Source organism: Triplophysa rosa, linkage group LG21 (genome assembly GCF_024868665.1).
Source record: "Triplophysa rosa linkage group LG21, Trosa_1v2, whole genome shotgun sequence".
Taxonomy (NCBI): domain Eukaryota; kingdom Metazoa; phylum Chordata; class Actinopteri; order Cypriniformes; family Nemacheilidae; genus Triplophysa; species Triplophysa rosa.
The window spans coordinates 19007649-19031069 of NC_079910.1; the positions used below are offsets into that span (position 1 = coordinate 19007649).

The 23421-nt window shown below is 37.5% G+C and overlaps 1 protein-coding gene across 5 annotated transcripts in view; it reads right to left on the reverse strand.

Annotated features, from left to right (window-relative positions):
• Positions 1-23421, reverse strand: part of utrn (utrophin) — a 213565-nt gene that overhangs the window by 14381 nt on the left and 175763 nt on the right. For 4 of the 5 annotated variants that reach the window (XM_057319654.1, XM_057319650.1, XM_057319651.1 and 1 more), the window contains 4 exons: positions 20893-21029; positions 12586-12624; positions 12268-12333; positions 11223-11288 (listed from right to left, as the gene is read on the reverse strand). In XM_057319654.1, the coding sequence (XP_057175637.1) occupies positions 11223-11288; positions 12268-12333; positions 12586-12624; positions 20893-21029 (308 nt within the window). The remainder of the gene's footprint in view (positions 1-11222; positions 11289-12267; positions 12334-12585; positions 12625-20892; positions 21030-23421) is intronic. The other variant, XM_057319652.1, reaches the window with a different exon arrangement.

A 23421-nucleotide genomic window follows, 5' to 3' on the forward strand; every position in this document is an offset into this window, starting at 1 on the left:
CTTTTGTTTTTAGGTCTACTTAAATTTAAGTACTATTTTTTAATCAAGTTCTATTTTTTATCATACGTAGCACAATTTTACTAGCACATTTACTTCAGTTTACTAAAGTAAACAATATACTCTGTGGTCAAATTATAAAAAATTTAAGGGGGGCGGTGTGGTAAAATGTGAGTGTATTATAACATGTTCAAGTCAACCGGACTTTTATTTTGACGGGACGCCGCAAAGAGCGTTTGTTTAAGTTAAACGGACTTTTATTTTGACGGATCGCCGCAAATGGTGTTTGTTTGTGTTCGTGTCCTCGTGCAGTGAAACACTGGTGCTGAAAGCTCCACAAGCACAATGCGTAGAGTACACGCAACCGCACCACTCTTTCACACACGGTAACGCAAAACAAGCAGAATACATATTTAAACTGTATCTGAATATTTCGTTACCTGTCATGTTAGCTGTTCAGCGCTAATTTCTTGTTAGGAAATGCCTGGATTCCATCCACGTTTTCCGCATTGCGGAAATCATAGGGCTCTATGTAAGTCACGTGAGGTATCGGTCTTTGGTATCGGTGTGTCATTACGAGTACGAGTACATGAGCTTGGTATCGGTATCGGTGCATCCCTACATGTGATGGTAAATGCTGTTTAACACATCACATGCTAATATATACAGTGTATACAAGAATGCAAGATGCTTGTTACACAAGTTTATTGTATAGATGAACATATACAGTTTCCACGCGAGCAAGCGAGTGTAATCATTGACAAAGCATTTCATTTTATTCTTAAGACAAAAATTAAGATGTACTTTTTAAGAAATGCTCGAGAATCGCACGAACGTTCTAACGAACTTTCCTATAATTTATCTTAAGAACAATCTTATATTTGGTCTTAAGAACAGTTTCGTGAATCCGGCCCTTGATCTTTTGTTTTCAATGACTTCAATTCAGCTGTTACCACATAAACCGCCCATAAACATAGACGGTTCACGCTGATTTACGCTATGTTACAGTATTTGATCTATTTTGTGTTGTTCCAAACCTGTATATGAGGTTTTCTTCTGTGGGAAACAAAAGAAGATATTTTGAGAAATGTCTTAGTGATTTGTGTTGATACAATGGAAGTCAATGGGGGTCAGTGTTGTTTGGTTACCGAAATATCTTCTTTTGTGTTCTGCAGACAAGAGAAACTCAATGACATTTGAAATGACATGAGGGTAAATAAATGATGAAAGAATTGTCATTTTTAGTTAAAATCAATGCCGTCAATCAAATAACTAAAAGTAACTAAAATAACTACATTACTTGATAGCATTCAAACCTTTATTTCAGAAGGTTTAGGTCAAAAAAGGTTGTTTATTAAATAAAAGTGTGTCTATAAAAAGATTTAAAAACAGAGAAATTATAAACCACTTTAAGTTGCACTACATACATAAACACTTTATTTTATTTTATTACTATAATTATCTTTCTTTTCGGTTGTTACATATTTGCACTATTTGTACGCAGCCCCGCTGCAAATGCTTTGGCAATACGAATGTACATTTTGTCATGCCAAAAAAGCACCCTTAAAATGAAATTGAATCGAAATGAGGGACCTATAACCTGCCTGGATGTAACTGAACGCATTCAGCAGTCCAGACGAATCCACTAAGAGGATTCTCAACTCTGAAGAAGGAGAATAAAGAAAGTTTTTCTATGAGTAGTATTACGCTTGAATGCGGAGGGACGGATGTGGGTAGCGTTCAATCAGATCAGGAAACCATCCTGACAGAAAACCACATCGCTTCCTACATCTCCCACAGGAACCCCCAGACCAAAAGAAAGAGAGGCACAAATTGGAGACATAGCGATTGCTTGCTCTTGCTCTCTGTGCGCAGATGAGATTTCACATCAGCCACCGGCTGTACATCGCCTCTGGGCTGAGACAGAGAGGAACAGAGAGGGGTAAAGGAGACGTCCCGCTTGTGCCTGTGTGATTGTGCATCGGCTGCATTGATCAGCTGCTGTGTAAACAGAGTTCAGATGCTCAGCTCAACCCCAGAGCTGACACCGACAGGAAATGAGAAAGCTAACATGAGGAAAGAGAAGAGAGGATGATATTAAATGAAAAAAAATCTCATCCTTCCCTCTCCACCTTAATTTAGTGTCACTCTTCAAATCTTCCAATCCAAATCTGGATGAGTTTCTTTCGTCTGCAGAACACAAAAGAAGATATTTTGAAGAACGTTGGTAACCAAACAACATTGATCCTCATTGACTTCCATGAGACAAATCCACCGAGACCATTTCTCAAAATATCTTCTTTTGTGTTCCACTGGAGAAAGAAAGTCGTACATGTTTGGAATGACATGAGAGTACATAAATGTGACCCTGGACGACAAAACCAGTTTTAAGGGTCAATTTTTTGAAATTGAGATTTTTACATCATCTGAAAGCTGAAGAAATAAGCGTTCTATTGATATATGGTTTGTTAGGATAGGACACTATCTGGCGGAACAACAACTATTTACAAAGCTGGAATCTGAGTGTGCAAAAAAATCAAAATATTGAGAAAATCGCCTTTGAAGTTGTTAATCTGAGGCACTGTAGCAGGCCATCCACTCACAAAAATAAAGTTTTTATACATACACAGTAGGAAATTTATAAAATATCTTAATGGAACATGATCTTTACTTAATATCCTAATAATTTTTGGCAAAAAGAAAAATCGTAAATTTTTACCCATACCATGTATTTTTTGCCGATTACTAAAAATGTTCCCATGCTACTTAAGACTGGTTTTGTTGTCCAGGGTCACAAATGATGACAGATTATTTTTTTTCGGGTGAACTGTTCCTTTAAGTGACGCTGTTGAATAAAGATGACGCAAATGCCCCCCGAAATATTTTAGGAACTATCAATAAAAAACACCAAGTGGGTTTTAGTCGCATTTTAAAGTGCCAAATCTTCCCTCTTGCACTCAATTAAACCAAACAGATAATGGCATTACACACCAATCCATCAAAAACATTTAATGAAAACACTAAATTCTCCGTCTCAAACACACACAAGTAAATATATGATGTTGACGCGGGTGTTAATGCATTAGGAACAGATAAACAAGGTGTTAGCGGGAGGAATGGAATTAGTTCCATCTACTTATAGCGAGCAGAATTAAGAGAGAGAGAGAGAGAGAGAGAGAGAGAGAGAGCTTTAAGTGCTGATTATTTTAACAGCGCTTTACAAACTGTTTGCAAACAGAAACTCTCAGTTCCCACACGGCCGTAAAGTACAAATACTTGATGAAACTGATCATCGACTGACAATCTTTATCTATGATACAATATTGCAATTCTGATGCAATCACACGCAACCGCGCACACTTTCAGAAAGAAACTCTTGTAGACAGCCCAAACCTCTAGGTAGATGATCCTGGTTCCTCATTATTTCAGTCAAAATGGCATTCACTTGCCTTGAATAATAACTGCTCTCATTAGAAAAGTGTTTGCAAGAATGTGCGGTGATTTGTTTTATAGGTGCTAATGGTAGTGTTCAGTTGTTGCAATCAAAACTTTGCTAAATAATAGGCTAAATTTAGTTATTAAGCTCGAAAAAATTCATTAAGAAGTTGAGCTGTTGGGTACGATAACCCAGGAAATGTCAGCTTGACATCATTTTAAACCTACATACAGATAAGTACGTAAAGTAACAGAGCTGTGGGAAATAATTGTTTTAGGGATGGGCGATATGGCCCTAAAACTCTATCACGATAATTCCTGGTATTTGTTGCGATAACGATAAAAATGACGATATATCCATAACGCCATCCACCGCTGTTTTTTTGCGTCGAGTGATAGTAGCTGCATGTAGTCTAGACCCTCAGAAAAACAAATATTATCAAAAAGTAAAACTTACCCCAAATCAAACAGCTCCTAAAATATACCTACAGTATTTTTGTAAATATAAAATATAATAGTGAGATTCGACTTCAAAAGGTTGTAGTAAAGAAAAGTTAAATGAACTAAAGCTCAATAAACACATCATGTCATACCTAAAACTGTATATATTCTATTGTTGGGTGGAAACGATCGATCGCATCACGCTGTCAATCACTCTCTCTTGACCTGTGTGAACCTTCTCTTCTCACAGCAACATACACCGAATCTGTCTATGACTCGTGCTACAGAAAGAGAACAGAAAAAATGCGGATAAAAGAAATCTAATTAAATAATCCATCCTTTTATACGCTCATAAACGTATTTAAAATAATGTAATACAAACTCGCATTTTGTACTGTATGTAAACAGGCAGCAGTGCTGTGCACGCTGTGTCGCTATGAAAGCACATGTGGGCGCGAGCTGCGCACGGGACGCTCTGTTCATCCTGTATATAACAGGCAAGAAATCATATTAAACAATTTGCGCACACGCGCATAAGATCTAACGAATGTTTAAATAAATACTTTTAGCCAAACTAAATGTTGTGGTGTAACGTATTATGACTATCAACGAATACTTAACAAACAAATTAAATAAAACGAAAGTGAAACTAAACATTAACTCGGATGCATCTAGTGCCAACCTAAATGACATTTAGAGCTCGTCTTCTAGTGCAAACTCTTTCTCAGCTTCACGTCCGCCCTCCGCTATACCCGTTTTCGCTTGAATGGGTCTCACAAAGAAATATGTCATCAACTAGAATTTATCGTTTATATCGCGGGAAGACTAATTCCTATCGTGTGGGGAATTTCTACCGGTATATCGCAAACGATATAATATCGCCCATCCCTAATCGGGATGCAGAAGTTCTGCATCGATGCACAAACAAATGAATCGATTTTTTTAAAATACGACCTTTGGAAGTAAAAGGCATTTTCATTTGTAAATACAAGCGGAAGGCAGAGCAGAGGCAGGCGCTAATTAACACACCAAATGCCTTAAAAGTGAATATTTGGACACATTTTGGGTTTCATGAAGTTCAGTAGACAGAAAATGACACACAGGCTCTGTGTGATTCGGGACTGCGCGTGATCATGCTTTCCTCTATTGCCGAAGACCGTGCGCACGCCACGCGTTTTAAAGCTGACCTCAATCCATCATATGAAACACAATAGAACCTGCGATCTATTCTGAAGTGATCATCTCTATGCCCTACGCCCTGGGAGCGATCTGTCAGTAAGTGATACTGTAGTTTTCGGTGCTCATGTGGAATGCGGCAAAAGTGCATGCTAAGCCCGTTTACATGAACAGACCCACTGCCGCTCTGTGATTGTGTACCTTTTATAAACGTTTGTATTAGCAAGTGAAGCTGAGTTTGTAACTTGACTACTGCTATGCATATAGGAATAATTCTAAAATTTTACATAATTTAGATAATTGGTAAAAAAGTTGTATTTGACCTTTTGATTCTGTTGCAAATATGTTCTATCCCATTTGGTTGTTTTTAGTGTTTTAAAAGTGTAATATTAATTAAAAAAAAAAATTCAATTGAAAATTGAATTCAGTGTATCATTACTCTTTTGCTTAATAAAATAAAAAGGTTGTAAGAGAAAGAGGTTGAAGCATTTGTATTATTAATGTAAAAAATGGCAGACAAGAAGCATGGAATCGTGACGCTCTGAATCGTAATCGATTCGAATAGTGAGGCAGGTGAAGATCCACAGCTCTACAAAGTAATCTACAATTTTATGTTTCAAACAGAGATGGTGACAGAGAGGCAAAAGTTATGTATTGAAACTTTAACACCTTGTTTACACCGAATTGGCTTGTTCTTAATGGGTTTGTCGTGTTGTGTTACGTCACATCCAGTGTGAACAAAATTTAAAATGATAAATGGGTTCTAATGCGTCTTTTGTCGTGTCGTGTCCGCGGTGTGCGTTTCCAAACATCTGGTATAACACAAAACGATATTGAAGGAAAAACTCATACGGACTCTAGAGGTCAGGTGACCTGTCTCCTCAGTAGACATGTGCACGGTTAATCGCGGTTACCACTAAATCCTGCTGAAACCGAGCTGGCTGTGATAATGCAAGGTACCGATTATTTTATTGATGCGTAGCTTGTCCATGAAGCACGGCTTTGGGATCAGTAAAAATGCTGCTCGATCTAAAAGCAGTGCGAGTCGATTATAACATGCATTTAAAAAAGCAACACCCGTCAAACATGATCATTATAAATATACTTTATTATCATAAAAATACCTGAGGAGGCTTGAGTAACGGTAATAAAAAGATGTCCATAGGCATTTCCTACTACTACGTGTGTTATGGTCTTCTTCTGCAGTGCGTATTTGGAGTTTCTGCACGAGAACGCCCGCAGCTTTCGGATGCAGCAGCATTTTACTGTACTTCACTCACAAGTTGTGCATAAATCACGTGATAGATATTTTCGGTTAATCGGGCAGAAGTCTACTCCTCAGTAATATTGTTCTTGAGTTAAGGTAGAACAAAGTGATTTTTGGGTTCTGATTTCTCTTAGAGGACTGTAATAAAAATGATGCAGCGTCAGAAACATCTGAGTGTGTTGTTTGATTCATGCATTGATAATGGCTCATCAGTCCTCCCATGAGAATTGATTTACAAACACTTTCTGATTCAGAATGTATTTTTTTTCTCTGGATCACACCGTACTCTTTCTGGCATTTTATCTCATTTGGGATCAGATTTTCAAAAGCTGGCACAGCCCATCATGTCAAAGCAAACAGCGGTAGGAAAGGCCACTGCTATTGATGGTGTAACTTCAGTATTTATTGCCTTTGAATCCGTTCTGCGCACAAGTTCAAATGGTAAAAACAAAAAAAAAGAGTTATGAGAAAGACATACTGTAGGCAGATGGTAGCCATGGGTTTCTTAAATCTAACAAATGGCTAAAAGAAGTAATTTTTCTCGGCTGAAGTTGACAACTCTTTCGGTCGTAACCCACCCAGGTTTATTACGGCAAAGCTTTTATTGATAACTGATCTTATTAAGAGCTTAGAGGTCACTGGTATCACAAACAGCAGTGTGTGTGAATGAATACGTGGGTCAGGGGTGTATGTGTGTTGTATTCAGTGACAGCTGGTGAGAATTAATTTCTTTGATAAAGATCAACATTGGATCCCATTCATCTCACAGTACTGGACCCCCCCACATCACTATCTGGTCGTTCTTTTAATTTCTTCCATCACACTGAGAAATGAAACTTCAGACTCTTTGTATTCGCAGTCCCTCATCCCTTGAGTGTTCTTATCATGGCAAAAACATTTTCAGGGTCTTCAGAAATATGTTGCTGGAGAATAACTGAGTTTTTTATTTGAACGGTAACACTGTACAGTAAGGTAGTATTTGTTGACTTTATTTAACCTCTGCACATTAGTTAGCCTTAATTTACAATATTTATGATCCTAGTGGAAGTTAGTTAATGTAGAAATTAATAAAATTTCAAAATCTGCTAAGATTAAAGCTGCAGCCTGTAACTTTTGACTCTCTACTGCCATCTCTGTCTGAAACACAAAACTGCACGTAACTGTGTTTTTTGTGCTTTTAAATTAACAACATGTCAAACTGATATTAACCGTGAAACTGCGCCCAACAGCTCAACTTAAAATTTGTTGAAATGTAACGTAATGTAATGACAGATGTTAACAAAATGCTTCAAAACAAAATCTTTGAATCTTTTAAACTGGCTGTGCCCTCAAAAATGATAGCGAGAACGGAAACACTTTACAATAAGGTGCTATTTGTTAACAATTAGCTAACATGATCTAACAATGATCAATTCTTCTACAGCATTTATTAATCTTAGTTCATGTTAATTTCAGAATTTACTAAAACATTTTTAAAATGAAACGTTGAGTTGGTTGACATTAGTTAATGCACCGTGAACTAATATGAATAATTGTATTGACATTAACTAACATTAACAAGGATTAATATATGCTGAAAAAAATAAATTGTTCATTGTTAGCTAATGTTAGCTAATGCATTTACTACTGTTAACAAATAGCACCTTATTGTAAAGCGTTACCGCGAGAACTTTACAGAAAAGCTTTAGCATCTTCTGATTCACTTCTGTAACTTTCATATGAGTCTAGTTTTTCATTTCTCCCTCTCTCTTCATCTCATCTGTCAGCATTGTGACCTAACGCAGCTCACTGAAGGATCTGATTCAAGTTCCACTGGCACCAAAGCAATTAAGAAACATGTCAGAATTTATATGAGGTATTACTGTACTCAATCAGACCACACCAGACAACAGCCGCTCTCGCTCATGTAACATGTTTAATCACTGTCTGACATTTTACAGCATCTTTTTTTCACACAAGCGATGATTTTTCATGTTCTATAAGTAAATTTCACATTGTGCAGGAAAGCATTTGTGTGTGAACTGCAGCTGTGCGTAATACATCATATCGTGAACAAGATGAACGATTATTGAAGCATGAATCAGACTCGTTCAAATTCTGACAATTTATGACTCGGTTTTCCATGCATCATTTTTTTATTACACTCTTGTACGTGAGCAGTGACAAATCATATTTACTTAACTGTCATTGTGCAATGCCAATAAAGGATAATTCAATCTGTCTAATACAGAACAGTGAAATCATCAACAGTAAAAAAATGTATCCATCATGACTGCACTTTATCTACAACACACAACTCTGATGTTGGTAGCCATTCTGGACCAGTTGAACAGGCAACATTTTTTTACTACAACTACAACTGAACTACAGTATCTGTCAGATGGATCATGTGATGTATCACTATCTTCACTCCAACACTGTAATTGTATTTTTATTTGCTGACTTAAATTTTAAATATTGTTAAATCCACTACAATTTATGGACTTTGCGAACTTCCGATGTTGTCAGAGGTCAGGATTAGGGATGGGCGATATTATATCGTTTGCGATATACCGGTAGAAATTCCCCACACGATAGGAATTAGTCTTCCCGCGATATAAACGATAAATTCTAGTTGATGACGTATTTCTTTGTGAGACCCATTCACAGCTCATTATGTGAAGCGAAAACGGGTATAGCGGAGGGCGGACGTGAAGCTGAGAAAGAGTTTGCACTAAAAGCTCTAAATTTCGTTTAGGTTGGCACTGTAGATGAATCCGAGTTAATGTTTAGTTTCACTTTCGTTTTATTTAATTTCGTTTGTTAAGTATTCGTTGATAGCCATAATACGTTACACCACAACATTTAGTTTGGCTAAAAGTATTTATTTAAACATTCGTTAGATGTTATGCGCGCGTGCGCAAATGGTTTAATCTGATTTCTTGCCTGTTACATACAGGATGAACGGAGCGTCCCGTGCGCAGCTCGCGCCCACATGTGCTTTCATAGCGACACAGCGCGCACAGCACTGCTGCCTGTTTACATACAGTACAATGCGAGTTTGTATTACGTTATTTTAAATACGTTTATGAGCGTGTAAAAGCATGGATTATCTAATTAGATTTCTTGTATCCACATTTTTCTGTTCTCTTTCTGTAGCGCGAGTCATAGACAGATTCAGTGTATGTTGCTGTGAGAAGAGAAGGTTCACACAGTTCAAGAGAGAGTGATTGACAGCGTGATGCGATCGATCGTTTCCACCCAACAATAGAATATATACAGTTTTAGGTATGACATGATGTGTTTATTGAGCTTTAGTTCATTTAACTTTTCTTTACTACAACCTTTTGAAGTCGAATCTCACTATTATATTTTATATTTACAAAAATACTGTAGGTATATTTTAGGAGCTGTTTGATTTGGGGTAAGTTTTACTTTTTGATAATATTTGTTTTTCTGAGGGTCTAGACTACATGCAGCTACTATCACTTGACGCAAAAAACAGCGGTGGATGGCGTTATGGATATATCGTCATTTTTATCGTTATCGCAACAAATACCAGGAAGTATCGTGATAGAGTTTTAGGGCCATATCGCCCATCCCTAGTCAGGATATGAGTTTCGGGTTTAATGTCTAAAGCTACTTAACATACCTAAACAATGACTGGGGAAAACCACATTTCTGTCAAAACGTACAAAATGTGCCGCTGTCAAAGAAAAACGAGGTCTTATGGGGTGTTCACACCAAACGTGAATTAAGCGATTTGCGCAAGTAAATTACATACAAAGTCAATGTAAAAGTCGATGCGAATGACGCGAATCAATCTCGTCTTCCACGCAAGTTGAAAATATTTGTCAGCTCGCCCCACTCACGCGAAATTAATGAACTTTTCCCGTGAGTAATAAAGAGCGAGAAACGTGATTGTTCGCGTTTGGTGTGAACCCAGCTTTATTCCACAGATAAAGTGAATCATTTTACGTTAAGAATGTTCTCTCGCATGAGTCCATTATAAGGAATAGATTAAGGCTTTTACATTCCTGAACAACAACCGGGAAAAAAAACAAATGATCAAATAATTTTTTATCACCAATATCAAACATTAGGCTGAAATCAGAAAAGTTTTATGTTGCCTTGAGCTGAGCTGTTTCCTTATAATGGACTTCTATGGAGGAGAAAATGCATAACGTGATTCATCTAATCAGTGGAAATACACTACAAATGCAGTAAAAACTGCAATTTTTTGGCAGCTAGGGTGCCAGTAAAATGCCGTTATATAATTAGATATTTTAAAAGTTTAATTTGACATTTTTATCGCATTTCAAAAATTCTGTAAATGTTTTTTACATTGTATTGATTATATTTATTTTTTTAAACATGTTTTTACATTTTTTTTACATTAACATAAGAAATGTCAACCTTTTTGAGTTTTTTTTCTTAAGTTAAAACAATTCAACAATCAAATTGTAGAATAATACATTGAAATGACTAGTACAGCCATAAAAAAACGAATAAAAATGCAATAGTTGTCGCTGCATTACATTGCTTCCTGTTTGCAAAAAAATTATCAAGCTGCTGGACACAAATCAAACTTAACCTCAAAACTTTGGGCCAGAATTAGTTACAGCTTGCGTGTTTACTAAAGACGCAGTGAAAATTTGTGCTGTAAAGGCATGGACACAGCTGTTTTTGCGACTGACCTTATTGCATATGCATTTGTAGGCGTTTCCTCTCAGACCGGCAGAAATTTCCACTCCCATCCACACTTTTTTTAAATTGCGCTCTTAGGCTATTTTGCCGGGTTTAGTAAATCTAGCTCTTTAACTACTAAGGTACCAATACAATACAAAATCAGTCATCCCGTTCAAATCACACATTACATTAAATAGAAAAATAGCACATTATATGTAAAAGTACAATAGTCACTTACATGCTTCCAGTGGCCGAGCTGCTGTCTGTGGGCAGAGATCCATTGGAACGTTCCATCCGTGCTAACCTGAAGAGATCAATATGACAGGTTTCCAGTGTTTATTAGTATAAAAATGATTCAGGATATGGATTTGTGTGTCTTCGAAACATGTTGAGCATGTTTATTCATATGCAGGATGAGTAATCAATGAAAACAAATCAAAACAGAAATATTAGCATTGGTATATCCAAACGGGTTGAAACCCACCGATTCTAAAACAGACCTGCATGAAACACAGTTCTCGTGTTTAGTGCTTAATTTATACAACACACACACACTGATGGATTACAGTCTCACCATCTCCTGGAGTTCCTATAATGGGATGGAGGGTCCAGCCGTAGTCTTTATTCGCAATCCCTTTTATAACTGTGGTGTGTGTATGTGTGCTAGTGACATTGAGAGTATCTAGCTGACGATGAAAATCCATTTTCGAGTCTTTATGAGTAGAAGGTCAGCACATGACACGGCTGGGACGTTTGTGTATGCGTGGTGATGCTTTTCTTTGTGTAGGTGTAAATCGAATTGATACGCACCAAATATACGCTATGTGCTACCAGATTAAATTGGCTTTGGAGGAAAGCCAGAGGTCTTTTGGGCGTATGTGCATTTATACTGCGGATCTGTCACCAGTCTCAGTCTTTTTTCGTTGCAGTGATGTATTCTGACAGCGTAACATCAATTCACCACAAATGATCATTTTCATGTGAACAAAGGTACCCTTTTAATTTATACCATGGCAAACGATTCTAAACACCTGAAAATAATCCCGTTATAATGTTTGAAAATAATGTTTACTTGTGCACTTCTATAGCCTTTGTATGCAATTCATAACTATTTCATGAGGTGGCTCATTCATATTTATTCAGACCATCTCGTTCATTCCAACGTGTTTCTAATAATTCTTGATTGATTCATTTTGTGTGGATTCATATGAAGTCGCCACCCAACATATTCTGGTAAACAGATCAGTTTTCTCTCATTCTGTGAGGTTGGCAGTGAGATATACCTGCTGGCGTACTGCTCTATCCGTGAGTGTGTGTCATCATGAGGGAGTTGTGGTGATGGGGACAGCCTATAACGTAAACAAAGACATAACCATCACCATGATGACAACAACAAATGACACGTCTAACGATCTACAGTGAAGGCTGCATGTTATTGGGACAGACGAACTGAGGAAGACGGTTAGACAAAAAACATGGTGGGGTGGAGGTAGGGGGATGGGAGGGGGTGGCGTGCAGGTGGGTCTGTCGCTCCATGCATTGAGGTGAGCAGCATGCTCTACGTAGGAAGACTAGGTGGGTTGGCTGGTGTAGATACTCACTCATACTCCTCTGGACACATGCTGATGAGAGTGACCGGACTGCAAGAGGGAGAAAGAAAACAAAAAACAGAGGAAGAGAGGGAGGTTGGGGGAGAAGGGAGGAACAGAACGTTTTTAGGGTCAGAGGTTTCACAATGTGGAAGGCACAACCACACAAAAGGACGAGGAGTTGATGAAATACCCTTCCAGTACTGTAGGGGGCAGCACAACGTGTTAAGGGATGCTACAATTTACAACATTTGAAATGTTGTTTTTTAAATGACTATGGACCTTTTTCACGTTTCCGGGTTCTCAGCAGCTTAAGTCGTCATAGTTGGGTAAACTTCTATAGCGGTGAATGGGAGACCAGCACAAATATATTTTTTTGCGTTCTCATTTGCTCGAATAGCAAAAGAAAAACTTAACAATTTACTACTTTCAACAAAATAAAAGACAGAGAGAGTCTGATAACGGCAGTCAAAAGAGAAAATTATGTCAAATTTACAGTGACTTCCATAGACGCTGTATAAGAAACACCCTCGCATTAGCCTTAACATTTTTTTATTTTAATTTGATGCAAAGTTAATATAATACAAAGTATAGTGCTATAAACGTACATACAAGTGGCTTGCAAAAGTGTTCAACCCCCTTCATTTTATTCACATTTTGTTATGCTGCTGCCTTATCTTAAACTACTTTAAATGATTATTTTTTACATTAATCTACACTCCATGCACAATAATGACAAAACAAAAAACTGATTTTTGACAGCTTTGCAAATTTATTAAAAATAAAAAACAAAAATAAGTACATTGCATAAGTATTCACACCCTTAACTCAGAAATTGGTTAAAGCACCTTTACAGACTCAAATCTTTTTGGGTATGATGTGAAAAGCTTTACACATCTGCATTTGGCAATTTTCTGTCATTCTTCTCCTCAGATCCTCTCAAACTCTGTCAGGTTGGATGGAGATCATCAGTAGACAAACATTTTCAGGTTTCTACAGAGAATGTTCAGTTGGGTTCAAGCACTAGCTGGGCCACTCAAGGACATAGACAGAGTTGTCCATAAGCCACTCTTGCATTGTTTTAGTTGTGTGCTTAGGATCATTGTCATGTTGGAGAATGAACCTTCTGCCCTGTCGAGATTCTGAATGTTCTGGGCTAGGTTTTCATGATCATTATCTCTGTATTTTGTGTACAGTCCCTGAAGCTGAAAAACACCCCCACATCATGATGCTGTTTCCACTACACTTTACTGTTAAGACGGTATTGTACAGGTGTTGAGCAGTGCTTGTTTTTCTCCAGACATGATGCATGAATCTGAGATTCATCAGACCAGAATATCTTGTTTCTGACAGTTTGAAAGATTCGTTGAAGTATGTTTTTGCATATTTCAAGTTTCCATGTGTCTTCACTGAGCAAAGGTTTGAGTCTGGCCACTAAGCCATAAAGCCCAGATTGGTGGAGTGTTGCAGTGATGTTTGTCCTTCTGTAAGTTTCTCCCATCTCCATATATGATCATGGAGCTCAACCAGAGTGATCATCAGCTTCTTGGTCACCGCTCTAACCAAGACCCTTCCTCATCGATGGCTCAGTTTGGACAGGAGGTCAGCTCAAGTAAGAGATCTGGTGGTTCCAAACCTCTTTCATTGAGGATAAATGGAGGCTACATGCTTCTGTGAACCTTCAATACAGCAGATTTTTTTCAGAAGTCTTACCCAGATCTGTGCCTTGATACAATCCTGTCTCAAAGCTCTACTGGCAGTTCTTTTGACCTCATGTCTTGGTTTTTACTTTGATATGCATTTTCAGCTGTTGCACCCTTTATAGAGAGGTATGTGCCGCTCCAAATCATACTTATTCAATTGAATTTGGCACAGGTTAACTCCACTCGAAGTGTATAAACATTAACAAGCAAAACTAATGCTTCTGAGCAAAATTTCAAGTGTCCCAGAAAAGGGTGTGAATACTTATGCAATGTACTTATTTTTGTTTTTTATTTTTATTAAATTTGCAAAGCTGTCAAAAATCAGTTTTTTGTTTTGTCATTATTGTGCATGGAGTGTAGATTAATGTAAAAAAAAATTTTTTTAAGTAGTTTAAGATCAGGCAGCAGCATAACAAAATGTGAATAAAATGAAGGGGGTTGAACACTTTTGCAAGCCACTGTACATTTAATAAAAAGAAAGTATAAAAAACTATAGAGGATTTACAATGCTGATGACTGTGGAACACGGCATTACAGGCTTGTGAAAAAGGTCCATTTACCGGTCAATTAAAATTCTATCTTTAACACCTGTGTCGTTCCTTTGATATCAAACAAATCCGTTGGTAAAACAAAACAAAAAATGACACAAACTTTACATTGATGTTTTCCACACAATAAAAGGTAATAAGAACTGACACTGTTGTTCAAAAATGAACACAAAAGTAAGTATTATAAAAGTATTCCTTAAAGGAACGATGAATTAAGACATCAATTTTAACCCGAGCTTTTGTTATATAAGAGGGAATCGTATTCACGCGAACATCATGTAAGTGTCAGAACTGAAAACGCCCTTGTTACTGAGATTAAACTGTTATTGACACCAGGCCCAGCGAACGCCAGGTTCTGGAATGCACCTATCTATGACGTCATTGATAGGTTGAACACAGCCTCCACAGAAAAATATCAACGACTACTTCTCTAGCCCCGCACACTGGTTCGCGCATGACAGTACTGAAGTAACACAAGTGGCGCGGAACTAGATAGAGCGAGCAAGCAATGAACAAATATGCAGCTAAAGATAGCTAAATATTGTGCCATCCCTGGATGTGGAAGAACACAGTCGCTGCATAACCTTCCTTCGGATTCCCATATTAGGAATGCGTAGTTAAAGTTTATTTTTAAAGACTTTCCAGCTCACGTGGGAAAAACATGGAGCGTTTGATCGTTTCATTTCTCCGAGGATTCCTTCGTGAACAAGGCACAGGTCGACGCTGGATTTGCGGAGAGACTAAAATTTAAAAGCAGTGCTGTCAGTGCCCTCAATATTGGACCCGATAGGAATGGCGCAGCAATCTATGTGAGTAAAACATTTTTGTGCTATGCGTCACTATTGCTTTGTTAGAGATCGCTTGATATGCCCATGGGATTAAGTGAGTATTACCTGTCGACCTGTAACGTTAGTCATTTGTATTAATTGCAGAGGTTGTTTGTGATCTTAATCCCTTGCGAATCGGCATCTCTGTGATTTGGCGGGCTCATATATCATTTTTCAAGGTTTTATCCACCGTTTGCGAATAATGGAGGCTGTTTTGAAGTGTTTTGGTATTATTTCGGGTGCTGGGTGATATCCATAAGTTACCAGGAGTCTCCCGTTTGTTTATTTATCATGGAAACTCTCGCAACATTTGAGACCCGCGATCGCAGTGATTTTCTGTCCGGTTCGCGATCACGGGTCTCCAATGCTGACAGGTACGGTCATATATCATTAAACACCATACAACTATAGGCTATACAAACTATACGTAAAGCCTTGCCATCACATCTGGGAAATAAGTCAGTAAATTTGAGTAAAATCATCCCGTGCGAATGCGTCACATGAAATGCTGATGTGGGGAGGTAATTCATAAATCACACGAGGTCCCCAGATAATACAAATTCTCGTGCAAATGGTGCTAATGTGTAACCTAACGTTACGTCTCTAACCAAATTCACAGAAGGCTCCAACTAAGTTTACTACGCAAACAGCTATCCAATCATAGCAGTGGACGTTTACTTCCAAGCCTTCATGAGGGAACGCCCATTCAAACCGAGTGTTTGTCGAGCCGGCATCAAAACCCGGGTAGAAAATAGCCTATTACTTATTGATTTTGATGTTTTTGAATGTAAAAACCACGCGAACGTCATGAGTAGACCTCATACTACAGTATAAAACAATAAACAAGCCCAGTTCATCACACCTTTAAAACATGTCCATAACATTCTCAAGTCATAGATAGATTTGTGCGAGGAACGGACTAAAACCTAAGTTATTCTGAATAATCCTTTTTCTCTGAATCTATGATTCATCGAATCGCCTCTCATACTCTCTGTTACTCTTTAACACTACCAAGAATGTAAGCCGTTTCTGCCAAGAAGAAAAAAGTGACGCTCTGACAGTCCTGAAGTAAAACTCTAAACTTGAGTGAGCGAAACTGTATAAAATTCAGCGTTCTATCTCCAACACACACTGCAACATTTTGGTTAAGAACTCCACGGATCAGATCTCCAATCCAATCTTTACTCTTTCATTTATTTTGATTTCATTTCAGCGTCTTTTCAAATGAAAACTCGCTGGTAATCTCACACGACACCAGGCACAGAAGATCAAACGCCCGGCTGTGACTCGACAGGGAAGAGTTTAATCAGGGGAAGAGCCCTAGTGAAGTTCGGTTCACCCGGAGATGATGAAAAGTGCCATCTTTTCTTTTAAAAGCGGCCACACGGGAGATAAAACTGTAATTGCAGGATGAGATATTCAGAGTTAAATCTGTTCAATTTTGTCTTTTTTCGGCATGCGAAATTCAAGAGGCTTTTGGATTTACCACCCTTCATTCTCACCGCAGGACGAAGGCGGTTTAGTTTTTTACAGCTGATGCAACTTTGACGTGAAGACAAAAGCAATTCCGCTGAGCATCTTACAAACAGCCTGTTTCATTCTAAAGGAAAGATAGCAGAGACAGGCAAGATAAACTCTTTACAAAAGTCGTATATAGTACGCGAAAATAAGTATCAGTGATGAATAGTATGTCCGAAACCTCAGTATGCAAAAAACAGTAGGCGAGAAATACCCGGATGGTCTACTGCTTCCGCCGAGATTCGGGAGTGTGGATCGGGTGGACACTTATCTATCCCATGATGCCACGGGAGCTGAGCAACGGTCAAATTAAATTAAAAGTAAATCAAATAAATATAGCAGAAAACTTTAAGGTGGATGTCCGTTTTTAATGTAAATGTCAATAAATGAATTTCTTGTGACTAAATTATGTTTTTATCAACGCTCACGTGTAGGTTGTTGTTAATACGTCATGGGTCAAAGAGCATACGGGTCACATGACCATAAAACATGGTGGACGCAGTATGTCCGAAATGTATTCATACTACTCCCACTCATACTATATAGAACGTACTGTTTTATCGGCCGATAGGTAGGTACTTATTCAAATTCAGTACGTACTGTCACAGTATGCGATTTCGGACACAGCCAATTTCTTACAAAGGCAAAACTGAAAGTGAGTTTGCAGTGAACAACAAATTAGACAATCACCTTAAAGGTTTTCGAGAGCATCTCGACCAACCTGATCTCACAGGAAAACTATTTTACAAGGTGGCAATTTCAAAGAATTTGTACCACTCCCAACCTAAATAAATGCGTAATAAGCAGATCATACTAAAACATACAAATTAATGCAAATAATCCACCTCGTAAACTAGTTACCAACTCCCAATAAATTGTGTTGTCTTTACGAGTAATTGGGTCATTCTCATGAAACCACCAAAACATCATAGCAGTAAAGATTTACATTTTTAAACATACAATTCGGTAACACAATAAATTATGATAATAAAAATAATCGTGTCTTCTTACTTTGTGCAAAGCATAATTTTATTTATGTATTTTATTGCTTTTTCTGCTGAAATCCATTTTTCATTCTCATTACCAATATAAGTAGTGTTCTACATCTAAAAAAAGTAATAGGTATAATTTTCTATTAAAATAAACTTTCGCCTTGGAATTATAAGGTTCTATCTACGTTGTGAGTAGTTTTGAGATATTGAGCTTCAAAGTTTTTGCATTTCATATAGCAAAAATGATATGAGGAACAAATCTCTTTCATACGTGAAAGAGACAGTGACCCTAAGTGTATTCTAAATGTACAATATCAACATTTTCTGAAATTTGTAAATGGGAACAGAACAGAACAGAAATGGGAATTACAGGTCAAACGCAGATACAGTAGAACCCTCTGATTCTGAAAAATCACTTTCAGCTAAGAAGTTTAAGATTTTATCTGCAAAACATTCATTAAAGCAATACATTTTCAAACAACACAAACAGTTTACTTATAATTTTGTTAAAACATGAAATAAATGTTGTAATGATGTGTAAAATAGTTATATTTGCATGGTTTTTATGACACTTATTTCATATTTTAGGACGCTTTTTCTTGTTCAAGTTAAGAATAAAAGGCCATGCTAATTGCTGTATCTACATGTTTTATCCACAGAATGTGGGACAGGTAAAATTACTTTCAAGAGTTGAGTATGGCTGAAATAACATATTTAAATTATTTTATAAATTATACAAAATATTGTAAGATTTAAGGCATTAATCGCATGATAATAATAACTCAATTTTGACCAAAATGTCAGATAGAACCTTGTAATTGTAAGGTGATGTCATGTCTAATTATGAATGATTAATACAAACTTGCTTAGGCATCAAGGCTACCCTTTTTTCCAGCAAAACATGCTATGGGATTGAAACTTGGATGGTTATGGCAATGAGAAATTTTTGTAAAAAAAAAAAAAAATCTAAACTGTGTTAAACTGTCAATAAAAGTTTTGAAATGAATGCTTTTAAACATGTCATACCTTGTTTTAAACAAATAAGATTAAATTGTGTTGATGTGTTTTCAAGAAAATCATGTTTAACACCTTGAAACCGAGATTTCGTGAGAATGACCCAATTATTTTTAATTCAACAAAACGAATTCCTAGTTTTACCGCCGTAGCTTTTATTCCTTTGGTATTAATGACTGCTATTGGCAAAATGTAGAAAAGCTGCAATAAATACAGTAAAACAGCAGCCTACTTCTCAACATTTGGCTGATGGCTAATATCATCAAATAGTCAAGTTGACACCAGCTGAAAAAAGTCATTTCAGAGGTCCAAAAAGCTATCATTATTTGACACATGATGACGAAGGCACAAGACCTGAAATATGTATTAAGATAATAAATTGGGTCATTTTGATTTCATGTTGACTTTCATTGAGAACAGAGAAGGAACGCCAGCTAAAGAAAGAAAAAGCAAGATGGCCTAGGAGAGAGATATATGAACTGTCAACATCGACACGGTCCAGTTATCCCGGCCATTAAATAGCCGCCTGGTGTATCACTATGTACAGACTGCCGGGCTCAAAGTAATGAGGGATTCTCGAAATTAGCGCAGACAGTTTCACCAAACACGAGCTCTCCAATAAAAGTCGGTCAATATCCCCTGGTGCTTTAGAATTTGAGGAAAACCAAACACTGTGGGGTTTCATTTCGCTGTTAAAAGGAGCTGTGAATATATTTTAGACGTGGTCATCACTCATGGTGAAATCTGACGCATGGAGCCGGAGTTTACATGTAGCGTGTCTGCTCAGAAAACCAAGAATCAAACGTTACATAAACCGGTCTGGTATCAGAGAGAGCCAAGATTGGCTGGATGTCACGCTAAGGTGGACTGACAGGAAGCCTGTGGGGTGCAGGCAGATATTTCGGCACTCCGGCTTCCTAGGATTTATAATCAGTGCTAAGTGAAGAAATAGGTCATCTTTAGTTCCTTGTCATTTGAGCAGAAGCTTCTTTTCAAAGCGGCTTAAATTCATGAATTTTAGAGGTCGAACCCCGCTGTAGAAATCACAAGAAACTCGGATCAAGTAGAAATGAGTCTTTTCATGAGCTGTTACACTTGGGTTTTGCTTTAAAATCTAGAGAGCTGCGTAAATAGGTGAGACACATTTCTGTGGCATCACATATATCCTTCAGGACTGAAGAAATTCCCAGAATTCACTGCAACGAGCTCAGTGAATAAAATAATTAGCACCAATGTGGAACATCATGAGGAAATAGAATCAAATTATAATTCATAAATTTTTTTAAGTATTTATGAACACAAAATGTGTGCGTTCAGTCAAACCGATCTCAAAAAATAGATTTAAAATGTTGTGTTTCCTCCACAATCAGCGCCTCCATTTTTGTTTAGAAAAACTTCACAAACCAATCAACAATAATCAAAAAATGAAGTCATGCTTCCACCTTTTTTTCTCATTGAATATTCAGTCAAACATTTTTAAAGAATTCTGTTCACATTTAAAGAATTGTAAAACAAACACTTTTAAAATGCACTATAGGTCAAAAGTCAGTCTGCAGATATGAAATATCATAGTGATATTTGTGTCTTAACTCTGGGGGAAAGCTAGGCCATTCTTTACATCTCTCAACAGAGCAAATATTGACTGGAAGAGACCACAGGCTGGAAACAGGTACTTAAATGTGACAAAATCATTTTGTTTTGCTTTTGAGATGCTTACGTTTCCATGTTGTCTCCTTCTAGGACCGTCTGGACTGGCAGATAACCCAGGCGAGGGTGTTTCGCAAAATACTTCTTTGAGCGAAACTTGTTTTTTAAGACTTTGGTGAAATCTCGCATGTCCTCTCCCGAGGTGGTCTGAAAATGTGAACGAGAGATGACAGATTAGAAGATGTGTATGTGAATACTCTTTTTAGCAATAGGTCAGTGAAACTATGCTTGATTTCACAATCAATAACACCATGATCTGAACATCAATCGAATAGATTCTAAGGGTTGAGATTTTCCAACAGATGGGATTTATCTCTATAGATCTCTGACCTGAAAACACAACTTTCCACTCCTTTATTTTTAGAAAGGCATAAAATTAACATCAGAGGCTGGGACAAGCACGTGAAAGTATACACGCTCAGGTTTTGATGTAAGTGAAATGTAGTACAATGAAGGAAAGCAGAGCTCATTAGTCAAACATCTTTCTCGTCTTTCTCTTTAAAGCATGCGTGACCCTCGAGGTCCAGGACTGATCCGTCTATCACTCGTCTCGTTCTCCATTTGCCTACTGAGCCTGAGCCTGTTTCAGTCCGGTACACACAAACCACTTCAGAATGTCTCTGTCTGTCTGCACTTCTGCATCTACACACAAAGCCCTCTTTATCCTCATATATTCAAAAAAAACTAAAACTCTTCTGCGGAAAGAGAAACCAACCAAAAACGAGGATTTGAGCGGCTCATGCAGCACAGACGGCTGCTGTCTTCAACTCTTTGCTTTACTAAACTCTCAAAATCCACAGAGCAACAAAACACACGAGTCAGATAAAGTATGTAGAGTATACATGACACTCACAGAAATATTATTGAGACAATTTCGGCAGTTTCAAGACAGACATATGCCTTCATGAATGAGGCCTGTCAAATTGAAAGTGTAAACCAGGTCAATAAATTACAGCAAAATATAAAAACCATAATGCCAATTCTTCGCTCTAGATTACTCGTGGGATGACTTGTTTTTATTTGTGTAAGTGACGCAAAAAACACTTTACATGCTTAAACTGCTCAATTTGTTTATGGAAAAGAAGTTTAGTTTATAATGACTAAATGTCAGTTTGAGCATGTTAAGTAACCTGCAATTTATGTTTCACACATATATAGAGCTTAATATATATGCTTAAAGTAAATACTATACAGAAGTCAAACATATTACATGAGTTTTATGCTGTGTTCACACCAAACGTGAATTGAACTATTTGTGCAAGTAACTTACATTCAAAGTCAATGTGAAGACGCGAATAGACCCAAATATGCAGCGGGAAATGCAAATGATGCAAATTGGGCAGTGTGAATTGGGTGGCGCGAATGCGTGACATCCGCCTCAAACGCGTCTTCTGCGCAAGGTGAAAAATTTCAACTCTAGCTGGAAATTTGCGCAAAGAGCTGATTGACACGTCTGGTCAAACCAGCTCTCCTGATTTTGCCAAGTGGTTGATGTCCTCAGGGCAACATATTTTGTTGACCTAAGGACAACACTTTTATTAATAAAACCTAAACCCCAAACCAAACCCCAACCCTAACCATAACTTACCCCTTAAATCAGAGGGGAATGATATGTGAAAAACAATGGTCTAGAAGCACCTAATCCTGGTTGGAAATTAAATTTAAAATAAACTGTAAACTTATTTCTGAAATCTGACTGGTTGATTTAAATGTTGTCGCAGGGTCAACATGATGTTGCCTTAAGGACATCAACCACTTGGCAAAATCAGGAGAGCCGGTTTGACACGTCTGGAGGCGCAAAGACCCTCGCCGTTGCGCAATGTTTTTCGCGTCACTCAAGCGAATAAAAACAAGTAATCCTGCGAGTAATCTAGAGCGAGAAATGCCACACGGCATTATGGTTTTTATACTTTGCCGTAATTTATTGACCTGGTTTACGCTTTAACTTCGACAGGCCTCATTCATGTGTGAAATCATTCATAACTTTCACATTGAACTGAATGTGACAGAAATTTGTTCTGCTCATGTTTAATGAATGTGACTCATTGTATGGAAACAGCTATCGACATGAGCGTGAATAAATGACATATCATTTTGATGTCTGTGTGAAGTTTTTCTTTCGAAAGGACTTAACTTGGCTGAACGCTATTGGAACATCTGTTCAACTAATAAAAACAATATCAGCACAACAAAAGCAATATCACCACAAAGAAAAAGCAATAACTGTGCAACAGCCCTTTTGAGGGCCACAAAAACATATTCTGTTCAATATTGATCTTCTGATCTCCGAATGCCGATGACAATATTTGCTGCTGAAATGAAAGTAAATCTGCTCTGATGGTTACGGCAAAAGCGTTGTTTGTCCATGTGTTTGGATTTATGGAAATTGTTGGTTCGTCTGGAAATGAAAAGCATTTTCTTCACATGATAAAACTCTGTCAAGACGCATGAATGAAAGATTAAGGCTTATTTTCTAAACGGCACCAAAATAACATGGCAAACAAATAACCTGATGGTGAAGAAAAGAGGAGAAACAGAT